The sequence below is a fragment of the Tauraco erythrolophus genome, chromosome 30 (assembly GCF_009769465.1).
Source record: "Tauraco erythrolophus isolate bTauEry1 chromosome 30, bTauEry1.pri, whole genome shotgun sequence".
Classification (NCBI taxonomy): Eukaryota; Metazoa; Chordata; class Aves; order Musophagiformes; family Musophagidae; genus Tauraco; species Tauraco erythrolophus.
Genome location: NC_141494.1, coordinates 1,423,051 through 1,437,589, shown reverse-complemented (window position 1 = coordinate 1,437,589; position 14,539 = coordinate 1,423,051). Strand labels below are relative to the sequence as shown.

General features: G+C 69.2%; 3 protein-coding genes across 3 annotated transcripts; 1 reads left to right on the top strand and 2 right to left on the bottom strand.

Moving 5' to 3' along the window:
• Nucleotides 1–193: 193 nt before the first annotated feature.
• On the bottom strand, nt 194–3,846 carry DCST1 (DC-STAMP domain containing 1). The gene is made up of 16 exons (XM_086628281.1): nt 3,780–3,846; nt 3,565–3,690; nt 3,415–3,489; nt 3,184–3,312; nt 2,948–3,087; nt 2,687–2,864; nt 2,436–2,579; nt 2,180–2,301; nt 1,945–2,102; nt 1,660–1,759; nt 1,460–1,555; nt 1,252–1,378; nt 1,022–1,138; nt 763–905; nt 550–663; nt 194–439 (listed from the first exon to the last, which is right to left on the bottom strand). The coding sequence occupies exons 1-16, from the start codon at nt 3,844–3,846 to the stop codon at nt 194–196; spliced, it is 2,082 nt and encodes a 693-aa protein (XP_086484407.1).
• A 258-nt stretch (nt 3,847–4,104) lies between these two features.
• Nucleotides 4,105–7,835, top strand: DCST2 (DC-STAMP domain containing 2). Its single transcript, XM_086628279.1, has 15 exons — nt 4,105–4,429; nt 4,518–4,688; nt 4,814–4,915; nt 5,003–5,197; nt 5,307–5,372; nt 5,470–5,683; nt 5,771–5,928; nt 6,042–6,206; nt 6,310–6,477; nt 6,579–6,679; nt 6,774–6,901; nt 7,019–7,134; nt 7,219–7,312; nt 7,406–7,645; nt 7,736–7,835. The coding sequence occupies exons 1-15, from the start codon at nt 4,105–4,107 to the stop codon at nt 7,833–7,835; spliced, it is 2,343 nt and encodes a 780-aa protein (XP_086484405.1).
• Nucleotides 7,836–10,509: 2,674 nt separating this feature from the next.
• On the bottom strand, nt 10,510–12,893 carry ZBTB7B (zinc finger and BTB domain containing 7B). Its single transcript, XM_086628424.1, has 2 exons — nt 11,896–12,893; nt 10,510–10,930 (listed from the first exon to the last, which is right to left on the bottom strand). The coding sequence occupies exons 1-2, from the start codon at nt 12,888–12,890 to the stop codon at nt 10,510–10,512; spliced, it is 1,416 nt and encodes a 471-aa protein (XP_086484550.1). The 5' UTR covers nt 12,891–12,893.
• Nucleotides 12,894–14,539: the final 1,646 nt, after the last annotated feature.

Sequence of the window (14,539 nt, the reverse complement as noted above, 5' to 3'; positions counted from 1 at the left end):
ACCCCCCAGCCTTCCCCATCCCACGCAGCAGAGACCCCTGCGTCCCCCACCCTGCACACAGGAGACCCCCACCCTCATCACCCCACCACCCTGCACACCAGACACCCCCACCCCACGGACGCGCCCCACAGACCCCCACATCGCGCCGTGCCAGGGTGGGTGGGGGGGTCGCAGCCTTTATTGCCGAGTGCCCTCAGGCCGCGTACCCCGCGTCCTCCTCGCTGCTCTCCTGGGAGAGCCCGCGGTCCCCCGGCGCGCAGGCGAGGCACGTGGCACCCACGTCCCTCCAGCACAGCGCGCAGTACAGGGCACCGCAGGCGGGCATGGGGCACACCTGGTCCTGGGGGGTCTCGGGCACCCCGCACACCATACAGCTCCGGCGCATCCAGCGGCGCAGGGGCGGCCAGCGCTGGCAGCACCGCTTCAGCAGCGCCGTCCCCTACGGTGGGAACAGGGACGTGTGGGGGTCCCCACGGGTGAACGAAGCTGGGATCGGGGGGCAGCGAGCCCCCGCTGTGCCCCGGCACCCCGGTCCCCATCCATGCTCACCAGCCCCGGGTGCTCCTGTGCCCGCCGGGCGATGAGCTTCCGCTGCCGGCGGACGAAGCTCTGCCGCTGCTGCAGGAGCTTGTTGTAGAAGTAGAGCACGCGGCTCTTCTCCCGCTGCACCGGCGGAGACCGTGAGGGGCTGCAGGGGCACCAGCCCACCCCAAAAACTGCCCCCCCCCCCCCAAGGCGGTTGGCACCAGGCCCCCCCCTCACCTTGGGGAAGTAGAAGGCGGCGATGACGCGGCGCAGGCGGTACATGTAGGCCTGGGCCAGGCAGAGCAGTGCCAGCAGGGCCAGGGGCCAGCAGCTGCCCACGTACTGCTGCCACGTCATGCCCCGGGGCTGCGGCAGGCAGGCTGGGGACAGGGCAACAGCGCTGACCCCCCTGCGGAAAGCCCCCGTCCCCGGGGCCCCAAGTGGGCAGGTGGACCCGGGCTCGGGGGGGGGGATCCCGTCCACCGAGGGGGCTCACCGAGGTTGGAGGTGTCCAGCTGGATGTCAGAGGAGGTGTTGAGGGCCCCCACGGTGCTCCGCAGCAGCCGCGCCATCAGCGACGTGCCCGCCACGTGCACGGCCAAGTGGTGGCTGCCTGCGGGACGGCAGCGGGTGGCGGGGGGCTGCGGGGCAGTGGGGGACCCGCACGTGGCGGTGGGGCTCGGTGGGGCCGTGGGGCTCGGTGGGGCCGTGGGGCTGGGGGCTCACTGCGGAAGGAGTACTGCACAAAGGAGTGCTGCTGGATGACGCTGAGCGTGGTGAAGAGCACGTGGTCCAGGCCACAGGAGAGGAGGAGGAGGAGCAGGGGGGCGATGCACTCCAGCAGCTCCATCACCTGCAGGGAACAGGATCTGGCACAGCCTGGTGTCCCCCCCCAACACAGCCCCACTCCTCCGGCCCCCCGCCAGCCCCTCACCACGTTCCGCAGCTCCAGCGGCTGCAGGGTCAGGCGGCACGGGAAGATGGCAGCCGAGACCTCTGCCCGGCGCAGCGGCAGCAGCGTCCGCTTGTGCTGGTGGAGGGGGCAGCGAGGCGGCTCAGCGCAGCCAACCCCCTCCCAAAAAAAAAGACCCAGCGGGGGTAGGGGGCTGCCCTCCACCCCTTCTCCCCCCGCACCTGCTTTCGGCGGCGGGCATCGATTTGGCGGAAGTAAGTGGTGATGTAGAGGTTGTCGAAGCGGATGTCCTGGCAGTACCGCTTGGTGTAGGAGACAGCCCTGGCAAGAGGGGGGAGTCCAAGGCGCCGGGGGGGGCAAGGACCAGCTGCAGCCCCCCCAGGACCCCTCTCTTGCCTTCATGTCCCCCTAGACCTGCTGCCAAAGGAGGCTCCCACCCCTCCGTGCCCTGTGGCTGGCACAAGGGACCCCCCCACCTCCTGGCTCCCCCCCATCCTGAGGCTCACGAGATGAAGACGAGGATGAAGGTGAAGGAGAGCAGGAAGCTGAAGAAGGAGACAGCCCAGTCCAGGTTGGCGCGGTGCTGCCGCAGGTGCGAGGTCACCTCCTCCATCAGCTGCTCCGTCAACTCCTTGGCGCCCACCAGCATCTCGTGGTGTTCCTCCTGCGGCGGAGGGGCCGTGGTGCTGGGAAGGAGCCGGCTCCTGCCCCGGCGCGGGGCGCAGGGGATGGGCAGCCCACCTCGTACACCACGTTGGCACTGAATTCCCGGCTGAGGCTGTCGACGGAGTTGTTCACCTGGTTGTACATCTGCCCGAAGTTGCCCTCCACAGGGATGTTGTCCGAGCACCAGCCGTGCATGGCTGCAGGGACGGGGATGGTAGAGCCGGGACCCCCAGGCATCGCCCCGGCACGGGTCACAGCTGTGGGGTGGGGGGCAGAGGCAGAGCTGCCCCACCGAGGGAGGACGGGGTGGGGGGTCCTGCGTGTCACCCACTTTTCATGATGAGGCAGAGGGACTTGAACTTCATGGGCAGGCAGATGATGTGCCTGATGAGGGGTACGGTCACCCGAGCCATGCACTGATCGTGCTTGGCACTGAACCAGTCCTGGCAGCGCTTCATGCCCAGCTTGACCACATCTGGGGGGCAAGAGCCCTTCAGCCCCTCTGTGTATCCCAATACCACTCTTCCGGGCACCGTCCAGGGTGCCCTGGGGTGCCGCCAGCCCCCTGCCCCCCCCACTCACAGGTGCAGCGCATTTTGGTCTTCATCTCGTAGAGCTGCTGGGTGCTGAGGGTCTGCTGGGCGCCCGGGCGCTGGGGCTGCCGCAGGTCGTAGCCGGCCTCGCTGGCCACCTGCTCGTTCAGCCCCACGAAGGCGCGCGAGACGTTCTGCATCTCGGCGTTCAGCGTCTGCCCGCTCCGCTGCCAGGGACGGGCACAAAAAACTTGGCTCTGCTCCCTGCCCGGCCCCCCTACCGCCCACCCCGGCACCCCCCCAACCTCACCACCATGTCCTCCATCACCCGGTGCATGGGTGCCACCGACATTTGCCACAGCTGGTGGCTGTGGTTGACCTGCCGCTCCGCCACGCAGCCCAGCGACCGTGTCACCTCCTCCAGGTTGTGCCACACGTTGGCAACGGGCCCTGGTGGCGCCAGGATGGGCTCAGACCCCTCCAGCCCCGCGGCACCCCGCCGGAGGGGATGGGCACGAGAACGTCGCGGGGCGGGGGGGACCCTACCGTTGTAGATGGAGGCGAGAACGATGGTGAGGACATAGACTCGACCCTCCTTGCCCAGGAATTTGGGGACCATGAGCAGGCTGGTGCAGCGAAAGTGGGGGGACGTGGCCCAGCCCAAGGCAGTGACCCCTGCGGGGAGCGGAGAGCTGTCCCCATGGTCCCGCAGAGACCCCTGCCACGGGGCTCCCAACAGCCTTCATCACCCCCATCGCCTCCCAGCCTCATCCTCACCCGCCAGCCCGCAGGAGATCTGCACCTTCTGCCTCTCCGTGATGTTCATGGGGACGATCAGGAGGTGGCAGAGCCCTGAAACACCCACGAACGTGCCTGAGCCCCTGATGCCACTGCCCCTCCCCATGCCCAGCACCGGGGCACACTCACCAAGGCCGATGAGGATCCCGACACCAGCGCCCAGGAAGAACTTTCTGCCACGGTACTGGTCCGGCCGGCTCCAGAGGAACCGGCTGCACGGGGCAGGCAGCAGCGAGACCACCACTCGCTTCAGGGCTGGGTGGGGAGGGACGACGCATCAGCCCTGCCCGATCCCACTGCTGGCGGGCAGCCCGGGCATGGAGCGGGGTGGGTGGGGATCTCACTCGTGTTGGGTGGTTTCTGCCTCCCGTGTTCCTCCATCCCATCCGAGTGCTCCTGGCTGGGGGCCATCACAAGCCCGATGGCTCCGTGCCTCGTCCTGAAGACAGCAGGATGGTTCCTTGGAACCGGTAACAGCGGAATGGTCCCTTGGAAACGGCAACGATGGGGTGGTCCCTTGGAAACGGCAACGGTGGGGTGGTCCCTTGGAAACGGCAACGGTGGGATGCTCCCCTGGAACCAGTGCGTTGTGAGTTGCCCGTTCCAGCGGCTGTATCCTGCACTCGGAGCCTGTGAGAGCACCAGGAGCTTGGGAGAGCCCAGCCTGGCATGGGGCTGTGCTCATGGCTGGGCAGAGCCCTGCGGGGGCAGAGGGGCCCAGGGGACAGCCCAGACCCGCGGTCCGGGGGCCATCGGCCGCAGTGGCCAGAGGAAAGGAGCAAGGCGAGGGAATTGGCCCACAGCGTCGGCGGTTTGGTGCTGGGCATGGCCCTGGCCAGCCTGTACGGGGCTCTGGTGCTGCTGGCGCAGGGGCACAACGTCTGGTTCTGCCTGGTCAGCACCATCAGCCTGGGCACGGGGCTGGCGCTGGGCATGGCGTTCTCCGAGAAGGCGCGGCTCACCGTGCTGCTCTCCCTGCCCCACATCTTCACCCGTAAGCGGCCGTCGGTCCCATCGCCGGGAGCTGGGGGGGGGTGCTGGGAGGGGTGGGGGGTCCCAGCTGAACCCCGGTGTGCCCGCAGGGGAGGGGAAGATGCTGATGCTGGTGCTGGCGCTGGGCATGGCCATCCAAGGGCCCTGCTCCAACATCGTGCAGAACTTCTCGCGGGTGGCCGAGTCGCTGTCGTGCGGCGCCGAGCTCGCGCTCAACCAGACGGCCGAGCGGCTGCAACGCGCCCAGGAGCCGCTGCTGAGTGAGCCGTGGGGCTGGGGGGATGTGCTGGGAGGGGGGGTCTCTTCCAGGGGGGATCCAGGCTGGCCCCCGGCTGCCCGCGCCCCTCCGGGTCTGCTCAGGGGTCCCCCCCCGGCTTCTCCGCAGACGTGTTGGGCAAAATCAAAGACATCTCTCGGAAAGCCAAAGTGGTCGGTGACCACGTCCGCAGGTTCTTCCGCTCCATCATGGACTCGGTCAGCCACGTGTGTGAGTGAGGGGGTCCCCGAGGGGCTCCCCGGCTCCATCCCCCCGGCGCCCGGCGCCTGGCACCCACCACCCGCTCCCTCCCGGCAGCCCGCACCCTGCGCAACGTCTGGCTGTGGCTGACGAACGTGGGCAAGGTGTGCAACCGGGACCTGGGCCGCCCCTTCCGCCGCTGCGTGCGCCTCGTCGAGGACGCCAAGGACAGCTGCGAGCGCACGATCCCCCTCCTCTTCTTCTTCTGCTACGTCATCGTCACCTTCAAAAGCCTCTGCGCCGTGGCCAACTGTGAGTGGGTCCCTGTCCCGCCGCAGCAGGGGGTAGGGGGTGGCTGGGCAGAGCCCTGCCTGCCGTGGGGGTCCCACCCTGGCAGAGATCCCCCCCACTCTCTCCGCAGTCAACCTCTTGTTCTGCGTCGTCCCCGCGTACATCCAGTCCTTCCTCAGCAGGCAGGTCCAAGTCCGTGAGTATCCCGGTGCTGGGGGGGCTCAGGGGTCCCTCTCTACACCCCCCCACCGCACCCACCACCCCCTCCTGGCTCTCACCCCGCCCCCCGGCAGCCGTCATGGATGCTCTGGATCGCGTCCGCCGGGAGTTCGAGTTCAACATCTCGGCCGTGCACCGCTTCGACGTCAGCGTCAACGCCAGCAAGAGCCTGGGGGAGGTGGCCCTGGACATCATGGAGGGCGTGAGCGAGCGCCTGGAGCCCACCCGCCGCGTCCTGGGGCTCTTCACCCACATGTCCCTCCTCGCCATCCTCTACATGTACATCCAGTGAGTGCGCTGGGGAGTTCTGCTCCGGCCCCCCACGTGGACAGGGACCCGGCGTCTCAGTGCCCAGCGTCCCCTCGGTGTCCCCAGGGCGTTGCGGTACCGTCGCCGGTACCTACGGGACGACACCTTCGACAACGTCTACATCACGCGGCGCTTCGTGGAGCTGGACCTGCGGTGTGCCAAGCAGGGCAAAGCCACCGTCCTGCCCCTGAGAGCCCACGAGAGGGACCGCTACATCCCCCCAGGTCAGCCCCCGTGCTGGGGCGGGCAGCCCCTGGGGCGAGCCCGGCGGTGGGGAGCGGAGGGACCCCGGCATGGCAGTACGGCACGGCCTCACGGCACCGCGGTGCCCGCCCAGCTGCGCTGTGGCTGTCGCGGCAGGAGCGGCAGCGGTACGGGCTGCATCTGCTGGGGGTCCTGCGCCACATGCTGCTGGGGCTCAGCATCATCCTGGCCGACTACGTCCTCTTCTGGCTGCTCGACCTGATCCAGCACCAGCTGCAAGGGGAGATCATCGCCAGGGGTGAGCGGTACCCACCTCGCCGGAGCAGCACCCTTGGGTGCTTTGCCAATCGGCGTTTTGGGGCGGGTGGCAGGGCCTTGGCGCTGAGCCACTCACCCCACAGCGCCGTTGGTGATGAAAGTCCACGTGGACGGGACGGGTTACACCAGCGACATCTTCCGCGACTTGGTGTCCGCCTTCGACGCGCTGCAGCAGGGGAACATCTCGGTGCTCTCCCACCGCTGCGCCCTCCAGCCCCTGGAGCCCGACTACGGCACCTACCTCTGCATGGGTGACCAGGGGTGCTGCACCCTCAGCGTGCAAGGTTGAGGGTGGCGGTGGGGGGTACAGGTGGGGCCATCGCCCCCGTGCGACCCATCCTCTTCCCACCAGGGCTCCTGTACGGCACGTGCCTCTTCATTGCCATCTTCGGCAGCCACGTGGCACGCCTGCGCCACTCACTCTGTGCCGCCTACTACCCATCCCGCGAGCAGGTCAGAAGCCCCCACCCCACCCCACCACCCTCCCACCCATCTCCTCGCACCCCTTCACCGACTGCCTGCCCTCACTGCGTCCCTGCCGCGCCAGGAACGCGTGGCCTTCCTCCACAGCACCATCCTGGCACGCCGCGCCGGGCTGGCACACGCCTTGCGCCAAGCTGCCACACGGCGCACGGCTGATGCCGGCCAAGGCGACCTCCTCTTCCTCACCTCCAGGTAAGCTCCTTTGGGGATGGTTCCCAAACCCATGAGTGTCTTGCTGGGCATCACCAAAAGGCGACGGCATCCCCGGGGATGCCATCACCCCACAAAGCGTCACCCCCTTACCCGCAGGGTGCCCGGCTTTGCCCGCTTGCTTCGGTGCTTTGGCATCCAACGGAAACGCTGCCTGGCTTGCACGATGGCCGAGCAGCCAGATTTCACCGCCTGCGGCACGCCCGACTGCAAAGGTAGGAACCCCCCCCGCCACTTTTCCCAAATCCACCGTTTTTCCCCCCAAAAAAATAATCTCCCACCCATTTTATTGTCGCCAGGGCTGTACTGCAGCGAGTGCTTCCGAACCTTGAACAACGTCTGCCCCGTTTGCATGGCACCCCTGATATACCGGGACGCCGGGGACCAGGAGATGTGAGCACGGAGCCCCCTGGAGCAAGGGGGCGGTTGTGATGGGTGACGGGCGGGTGCTGCAGCCCACCCCTCTCCGGTGCCCCGTCCTTGCAGGGACTCCAGCGACGAGGAGACGGTGGGGCTGTGGCTGGGTGCCGCGCGGGCACTGCGGGGCCAGGAGCGAGGGCGGTTGTTGCGGCAAAGCATCCGGGAGGTGGCGGGGGGCCGGGGGGGCGGCCGGCGGCTGCCCCCTGAATTGGCCACCCGGCTACGTGCCCGCTTGAAGGAAGAGGCGAGCGGGGAGAGCGACGGCGGCAGCAGCGGGGTGGACGGCGAGGACAGCTCGCTTTCCAGGTGAGGGCTGGCGATGGCTCTGGCACACCGCGGTGTTGGGGGTGCCAGGTTCCTGATACCATTTTTCCGGCCCCCCCCCCCTCCTTTCAGCCTGGATTTCAGCTATCAGGATCAGCCCGAGAGCAGCGGCAACGAGCTGGAGGAGGTGGTGGCCCAGCAGCCGCCCAGCAGCAAGGGCAGGGCCCGGTGACGGCAGGACGGTGCCACGCGGCGCTGAGGACGCTGGGCCAAGCTCCGGGGACGTGGCCAGAGCCCGAGAAGCGCGGTGGAAGCCGCGAGCTGCCAGGGCGGGTGGGGAGGGTTTGGGGAATAAAGCACCAGGTTCTTGAGGTGCCAGTGTCCCGAGCTGGTGGCTGGCACCCCATGGCAGTCCCAACCTCGAGGTGCCCTCAGCCCCATCCCCATGGTGCCCCCAGCCCGTTGATGTCCCCATCTCTGCAGTGCCCCCAGCCCCATGGTGCCCCCATACCCCTCCCTGCAGTGCCCCAACCCCCTTGATGCCCCATCCCCATCCCCATGGTGCCCCAGCCTCTCGATGCCCCCATACCTCTCCCTGCAGTGCCCCCAGCCCCTTGATGCCCTGTCCCCATCTCTATGATGCCCCCAGCCTCATGGTGCCCCCAGTGTCTCGATGCCCCCAGCTCCATGGTGCCCCCAATTCCATCTTTGTGGTACTCAGCCCCACAGTGGCCCCAGACCCGCGGTGCCCCCAACTCCTTGACGCCCTGTCCCCATGGTGCCCCCAGCCCCTCAATGCTCCCATACCCCTTCCTGCGGTGCCCCCAGCCCCTCAACACCCTGTCTCCATCCCCATGGTGCCCCAGCCCCTTGATGCCCCCAGCACCATGGTGCCCCAGTGCCTCAATGCCCTCAGCCTCATGGTGCCCCCAGCCTCAATGCCCCATCCCCATCTCCATGGTGCCCCAGCCCCTTGATGCCCCCATACCCCTCCCTGGCCCCCAGCCCCTCGATGCCCCATCCTCATGGTGCCCCCAGTGCCTTGATGCTCTCAGCCCCATGGTGCCCCCATCTCCATCCCTGCGGTGTCCCCAGCCCCTCGATGCCCCCATACCCCTCCCTGCAATGCCCCCAGCCCCATGGCGCCATCATCTCCATCCCAGTGTTGTCCCCAGCCCCTCAATGCCCCCATATCCCTCCATGCCCCCATACCCCTCCCTGCAGTGCCCCCAGCCCCTTAATGCCCCCCTTCTCATGGTGCCCCAGCCCCTCAATGCCCCCCATACCCCTCCCTGCAGTGCCCCCAGCCTCAATGCCCTGACCCCATCCTAGTGGTGCCTCCAGCCCCTTGATGCCCCCATAATCCCTCTCTGCGGTGCCCCCAGCCCCATGTTGCCCCCGTTTCCATCCCCGTGGTACCTCCAGCCCTGTGACGCCCCAGCCCCTTGATGCCCCATCCCCATGGTGCCCCCATCTTCATCCCTGCAGTGCCCTCAGCCCCCCGATGCCCCCATACCCCATGGTGGCCCCATTCCCAGCCCAGTGACACCCCAGCCCCGCGGTGCCCCCAGCCCCGTGGTACCCCCAGCCTCATGGTGCCCCCAGCCCTGCTCTGCTCCCCCTAGAGCTGCCCCGGGGAGGGGGCCAAGGGTGGACAGAGGGGGGGCACAGGGACGTCCCTGCTTCTCCGTTTATTACCAAGCAGCCTTCGTTTAAAAAACAAACAAACAAACAAAAAAAAAAAGAAAAAAAAACCCAAACAGACAGACAGACAGACAAACAAGAGGCGACCCGGCGGGGCGGGGGGGGGGGGGGAGGAGGGGGGGAGGGGCAGCCGCCCGCCGATTATTCATTTGGTTCCTGACACCAAGAGAGGTTCAAGTAGCCGAAAAAAACAAACAAACAAACAAACAAAAAATTCAAGTTCACCATAAGGCACTTTTAAAGCCACGACGGGAGCGGAGCCCCTCATCCCCATCACCCCCCCGGCCCCCCCCCGGCAAGGGACAGACGCAGCGCTGGCGGGCAGCAGCAGAGGGACCGGGGGGGGGGGTGTGGGGGGGTGTGGGGAGGGGGGAAATATATTACATCATCTTTTTAAATATAGATAAACTCTTATTTTAGGCGAATAGTGCCGGTCCCCCGCTCCCCGGGGGGGGGGGGGGCTGCGCCCTGGGTGGGGGGGATGTGCAAAGGGCTGAGGGGTGACCGCTGGGGCGCGGCCACCCTGGAGATGGGGGGGGGGGGGGTCCCACAGGGCCGGGGGGGGTGGTTTTTGGTTTGTTTATTTTTTCTGGGGGGGGGGAGTCGGGTGGGGGCCGGCGCTGCCCCGCACCCGGGTGGGCTCACCCGAATAGTGCAACCAAGAGAAAGCAGCCGGGAGTGCAGGGGCGAGGGGGGGCTCGCCGGGGGAGGGGCTGCTCGGGGTGTGAGGGGGACGGATAAGCTATTTACAGCGCGGGGCGGCGGGACCCCCCCCCTCCGGTAACCGGGGAGAGCGCGGGGCGGGGCCGCCAGGGGGCGCCCTGGCGGCCCCGCCCCGCGCTCTCCCCGGTTACCGGGAAAGTGTTGGGGGGGGTTCGGTCCGTGGGCGCCCCCATCCAGTCCCGGCCCCGCTGTGGGGCACGGAGGGGTTTGGGGAGGGGGACACGACACACGTCGGTCCCTCTTCCCCCCCCCCCTCGCCGGGGTCCCGGGTACAGCAGGGTGGTCCCAGGTACGGCGGGGGGGTCCCGGGTACATTGGGGGGCAGCGGGGACCCCCCCCCGCACCCCATTGTGCAAATCGGCCAGGGGGGAATTTCCCCCTTTGCATAACTGGGAACGAACCGTGACGGGGCAAAACGGGAAGAGAAACCCCGGTGGGCACGGCTCGGCTCGGCACGGCACGGCATGGCATGGCACCCCTTACGCCGTCTCTACCGGCATGCTGCCGTCCGGCTGCGGTGCTTCCTCGCCCTCCGCTTCCTCTTCCTCTTCCTCGGGCTGTCCTGGCCCCCAATAACGGGCGATGGAGAGCCGCAACCCCTCCAGCCGCCCGTTGGAGAGGTCAAGCCCGGGAGGGCCGGCGGGTGCTGGCGGCGGCTCGTCGCGCCGCCGGCGGCGGGTACGGACCTCCAGGCAGTTCTGGCCCTTGAGGTGCCGCTGGAGGTGGTCGTCCTTGGCGAAGGCCTTGTGGCAGAGGTAGCACTCGTAGGGCCGGGCGCCCGTGTGCAGGTGCATGTGGTTCTTCAGGTCGTAGCTGTGCAGGAAGCGGGCGCTGCAGTGCTGGCACGAGTAGGGCCGCTCGCCCGTGTGCTTGCGCATGTGGATCTTCAGCTTGTCGTTCCTGGAGGGGGGGGACACGGAGGTGTTGGCACACAGCAGCCAGCGGCCCTTGGGAAGCGGCTGCTTGGCCGTGGCGGGTGGGGGGACGGTGGCGGTAGCGCCGTGGCAGGGATGTGCCAAGGGGATGCAACCCGGGGATGGGGGGGCTCTGGGACCATGGCCTGGCTGCGGCACGCGGGGACCGCCATGGCACCGGTGATGGTGGGAGACGGGTCATGGCACTGCTCTGCACCGCACTGGGGATGCGGGAAGGTGCCAGCGGGGCTGGCAGGGGAGGTGACATGGGGGATGCAGCCGGGCACCGGGTGGCAGGTGGGGAGGGTCTGTCGGACAGAGCTCACAGTGCGCAGTAGACCCCCACAGACCATGTGCTGTGCCATGCCATGGGGGACGTAGCCAGGGCACCAGTGGGGCTGGCAGGGGAAGTGCCATGGGGGATGCTGCCAGGCAGCAGGGTGGCAGGTGGGGAAGGTCTGTCGGGCAGCACTTGCGGTAGACCCCACAGAGCTGCGCTGTGTCATGCCACGGGGGATACAGCGGGCACCGGTGGGGCTGGCAGGGGAGGTGCCACGGGGGATGCTGCCAGGCACCGAGGGTGGCAAGCGGGGAGGGTCCATCGGGCAGCACTCATGGTGCCCGCTGAACCCCACAGAGCCACACAGTGTCATGCCATGGGGGATGCAGCTGGGCACCAGCAGGGCCGGCAGGGGAGGTGCCACAGGGGATACAGCTGGGCACTGGTGGGGCTGGCAGGGAAGGTTTCATGGGGGATGCTGCCAGGCACCAGGGTGGCAGGCAGGGAGGGTCCATCAGGCAGCGCTCATGGTGCACAGCGGACCCCACAGAGCTGCACTGTGCCATGCCATGGGGGATGCACCGGGCACTGGCAGGGCTGGCAGGGGAGGTGCCACGGGGGATGCTGTCGGGGACGCACTGGGCAGGGAGGGCACTCCCAGTGGCACTCACCGTGTGAAGCGGACCCCGCAGACCTGGCAGGCGAAGGGCTTCTCACCCGTGTGCGTGCGCATGTGGCGGGGCAGTTTGCCGGCGCCGTGGATGACCTTGTGGCAGACCGGGCACTCTTGGGGCATCTGCGAACGGCGCTTCCGCACCAGCTTATCGGGCGTATCCAGCCCGGGTGCCAACGCCTCGTGGTGCAGCGAGCTCAGGTACGCCATCAGGTCGGGGTCGATGGCATCGTCGTCAGAGGCGGCTTCCTCGGGGGACAAGGGGGGCTGGTAGGGGAAGGGGAAGGGGTGCGGGGGCAGCTCCTCCTCCTCGGGCAGCTCGAAGCTCTCGTAGGGCAGGGGCAGCCCCTCAGGTAAGGGGGGCGAGGGCGGGCGGGGGGGCGGCGGGGGGCTGCCGCAGCCTTCGGCCTCGGCGGGCGGCTCTTCGGCGTGGTTGTTGAGCCGGGCGCCGCGGGCCTGCAGGAACTTGCGGGTCTTCTTGCTGCGGCGGGCGGCGGGGCGAGGGGGCGGCGGGGCGGGCACCTCGCCTTCGGGGAGGGCGACGAAAGCTTCCAGGTAGCGGCGGGCGCGTTCGCAGTCGCCGTCGTCGGGGCCGGGCGCTTCCATGCCGCTGCCCTGCAGGATCTCCACGCAGGCGGCGATGACGCAGGGGATCTCCAGCAGGCGCGCGGCGCGCAGCACCTCGCCCATGTTGGCGCTGCTGATGGTGAGCGTGGCGGTGTAGGCGAACTCCAGCAGCGCGCCCAGCGCCTCCGGTCCGACGAAGTCCAGTTCGCAGACTTCTTGGCCGGGGCCCGGTCCGGCGAACAATTTCTTGAAGTAGCGGCTGGAGGCGGCCAGGACGGCGCGGTGGGTGCGGTACTCCAAGCCCTGCGTCTTGATGGTGACGTCGCAGAGCAGCCCCAGCTGCCGCTGCTCGTTCAGGCAGCTCAGCAGCTCGCTGCTGTGCTCGGGGAAGGGGATGCCAATGAGGTCGTCCTCCGGGCTGGCCATCGTCCTCACCTGCGGGAAGGATGGCACGCTCGCCCACCAGCACGGCAACCGGCCGAAAGACGCCGCGCCGGGGAGGAACCGCCGCGGTCGACGCAGCGGTTCCGCACCGGGCTCGGCAGCGGTGCCGAGGATTAGGGTTTTGGTGGGACGCCGAAGCGGCGGGCTGCCCTCGCCGCCCACCGCGCGCTGAGGTTGGCAGGCGGTGGGTGCCTCCCCCGCCGCAGCCCCCTGCGCTTCCTCCGCCACCGGCGCCCGGCCCCCCGCGCCACCGCAGCAAAGGGGGAAATCTCGGCGCGGCGCCTTTGAACGGCGTTGAGGCATGGCGCTTCCTGCGCCAGCCAGCCCACCCACCCCCCCGGCCCCCCGGCCTCCCCGGCACGGCTGGGTGCAGCCGGCGGCTCCCAGCAGCCCCGTCCTGGGAACGCGAGCCTCGCCGGCGGCGGGCGCGGGTGGGCGGGCGAATGGCGGGAAGAGCGCCCCGAGGGCCGGGGGGCCGCCCCGCGGAGCCCAACCGGGCTGGGAACGGGGGCCACGCTTCCTGCCACCGCAGATTAGGATCTGCACCCGCGCCGCCGGTTCCTGCCCCCGCTCCCGGTGGGGGCCCGGCCCCCTCCCTCCCTCTTTGCCCCAGCCCGGGGCCGCTCCTCGCCCAGCCAAGCCCTGCCCGTGCCAGCCGGGCCTTTCCCACGCTGCGCTTGGCAGCGCTTGGCCTCAGCCCCAAACCCGGCACTGCCGGCGTTGGCACCTGGGGTCCTCGCAGTGCTGCACTGGGGACCTGCCATGTCCCCGTTGAGCTGGCACGGGCAGGCGACGGAGCCTGTGGGAAGATGGAGCCCATCACTCCCCTGACCCGCAGGCAGGGTACAGGCAGCAGCGGTGGCTCCGGTGTGGCAACCTGGGCAGACACACCGTGCCCGGCCACAGGGAATGCCCTCCCGGCTGCCCAGCATGGTTGGGTGGCACCAGGGTGTGAGGCCCATCCACTGGCCACTGCCTGGGGAAGGCACAGGTGGGCCCATGGCACCGCCACGTCCATGCCCTCGGCGTCGCCAGAGCTGTGCCGTGCCCCTCCGCGCCGCGTCACCCAGTGGCATGTGGCACTGGACGTCGTCGAGCCACACCAGGCCCATCCAAACTGAACCCTGCCATGCTGTGCCGGCCCGTGCCAAGCCACGCCGCGCCGTCGGCGGGCGCAAGGGACGTGCCCCCTCTTGCCCGTGGAGGGGCGGCGCGGCCGGCGGCCCCCGGCACAGGGGCCCATCCCCGCGCCGGCCGCTCCCTGCGCTTGGGCGGCCGCCAGCTGGGGCTGCCTCGGCAGGCGGCTGGGAACGGCCCCGGAGCAACCGGCTGCGGTGCCGCCCCAGCCGCTGCCGAGCAGGCCCGACCGGCAGGGCAGGCGGCAGCCGCCCCTGAAACTGGGAGCCGGGCAGTGCCGACCGCCCGGGATGCCGGCGCTGGCGCCAAGCACCCATGGCCGCCCCCTCGCCGACAGCCTGTCCCGCCGCCCATGGCCGGGGTCCCCGGTGCCCGCTGGGGCGGGGGCGAGCGGATTAGGGGTGATTAAGCCATCAGAGCCCCGGGAGCCAACAGGCAGCGACAGCCCCCATGGGATTAGGCGGGATTAGCAGCGGGGGCAGGATTAGGGGAGG

Bases quoted from the DNA above. Each gene is read 5' to 3' on its own strand.
- DCST1 (XM_086628281.1), bottom strand. From the start codon at position 3,846: ATGGCCCCCAGCCAGGAGCACTCGGATGGGATGGAGGAACACGGGAGG. The intron at 3,490-3,564 runs GTGAGTGTGCCC...TGGGTGTTTCAG, and splicing joins CGGGATCCTCATCGGCCTTG to GGCTCTGCCACCTCCTGATC. The intron at 2,103-2,179 runs GTGGGCTGCCCA...CCTCCGCCGCAG, and splicing joins GTGCCAACGTGGTGTACGAG to GAGGAACACCACGAGATGCT.
- DCST2 (XM_086628279.1), top strand. From the start codon at position 4,105: ATGGGGCTGTGCTCATGGCTGGGCAGAGCCCTGCGGGGGCAGAGGGGC. The intron at 5,684-5,770 runs GTGAGTGCGCTG...CGGTGTCCCCAG, and splicing joins ATCCTCTACATGTACATCCA to GGCGTTGCGGTACCGTCGCC. The intron at 7,313-7,405 runs GTGAGCACGGAG...CCGTCCTTGCAG, and splicing joins GACGCCGGGGACCAGGAGAT to GGACTCCAGCGACGAGGAGA.
- ZBTB7B (XM_086628424.1), bottom strand. From the start codon at position 12,890: ATGGCCAGCCCGGAGGACGACCTCATTGGCATCCCCTTCCCCGAGCAC. The intron at 10,931-11,895 runs GTGAGTGCCACT...CCCCCCCTCCAG, and splicing joins TGCGGGGTCCGCTTCACACG to GAACGACAAGCTGAAGATCC.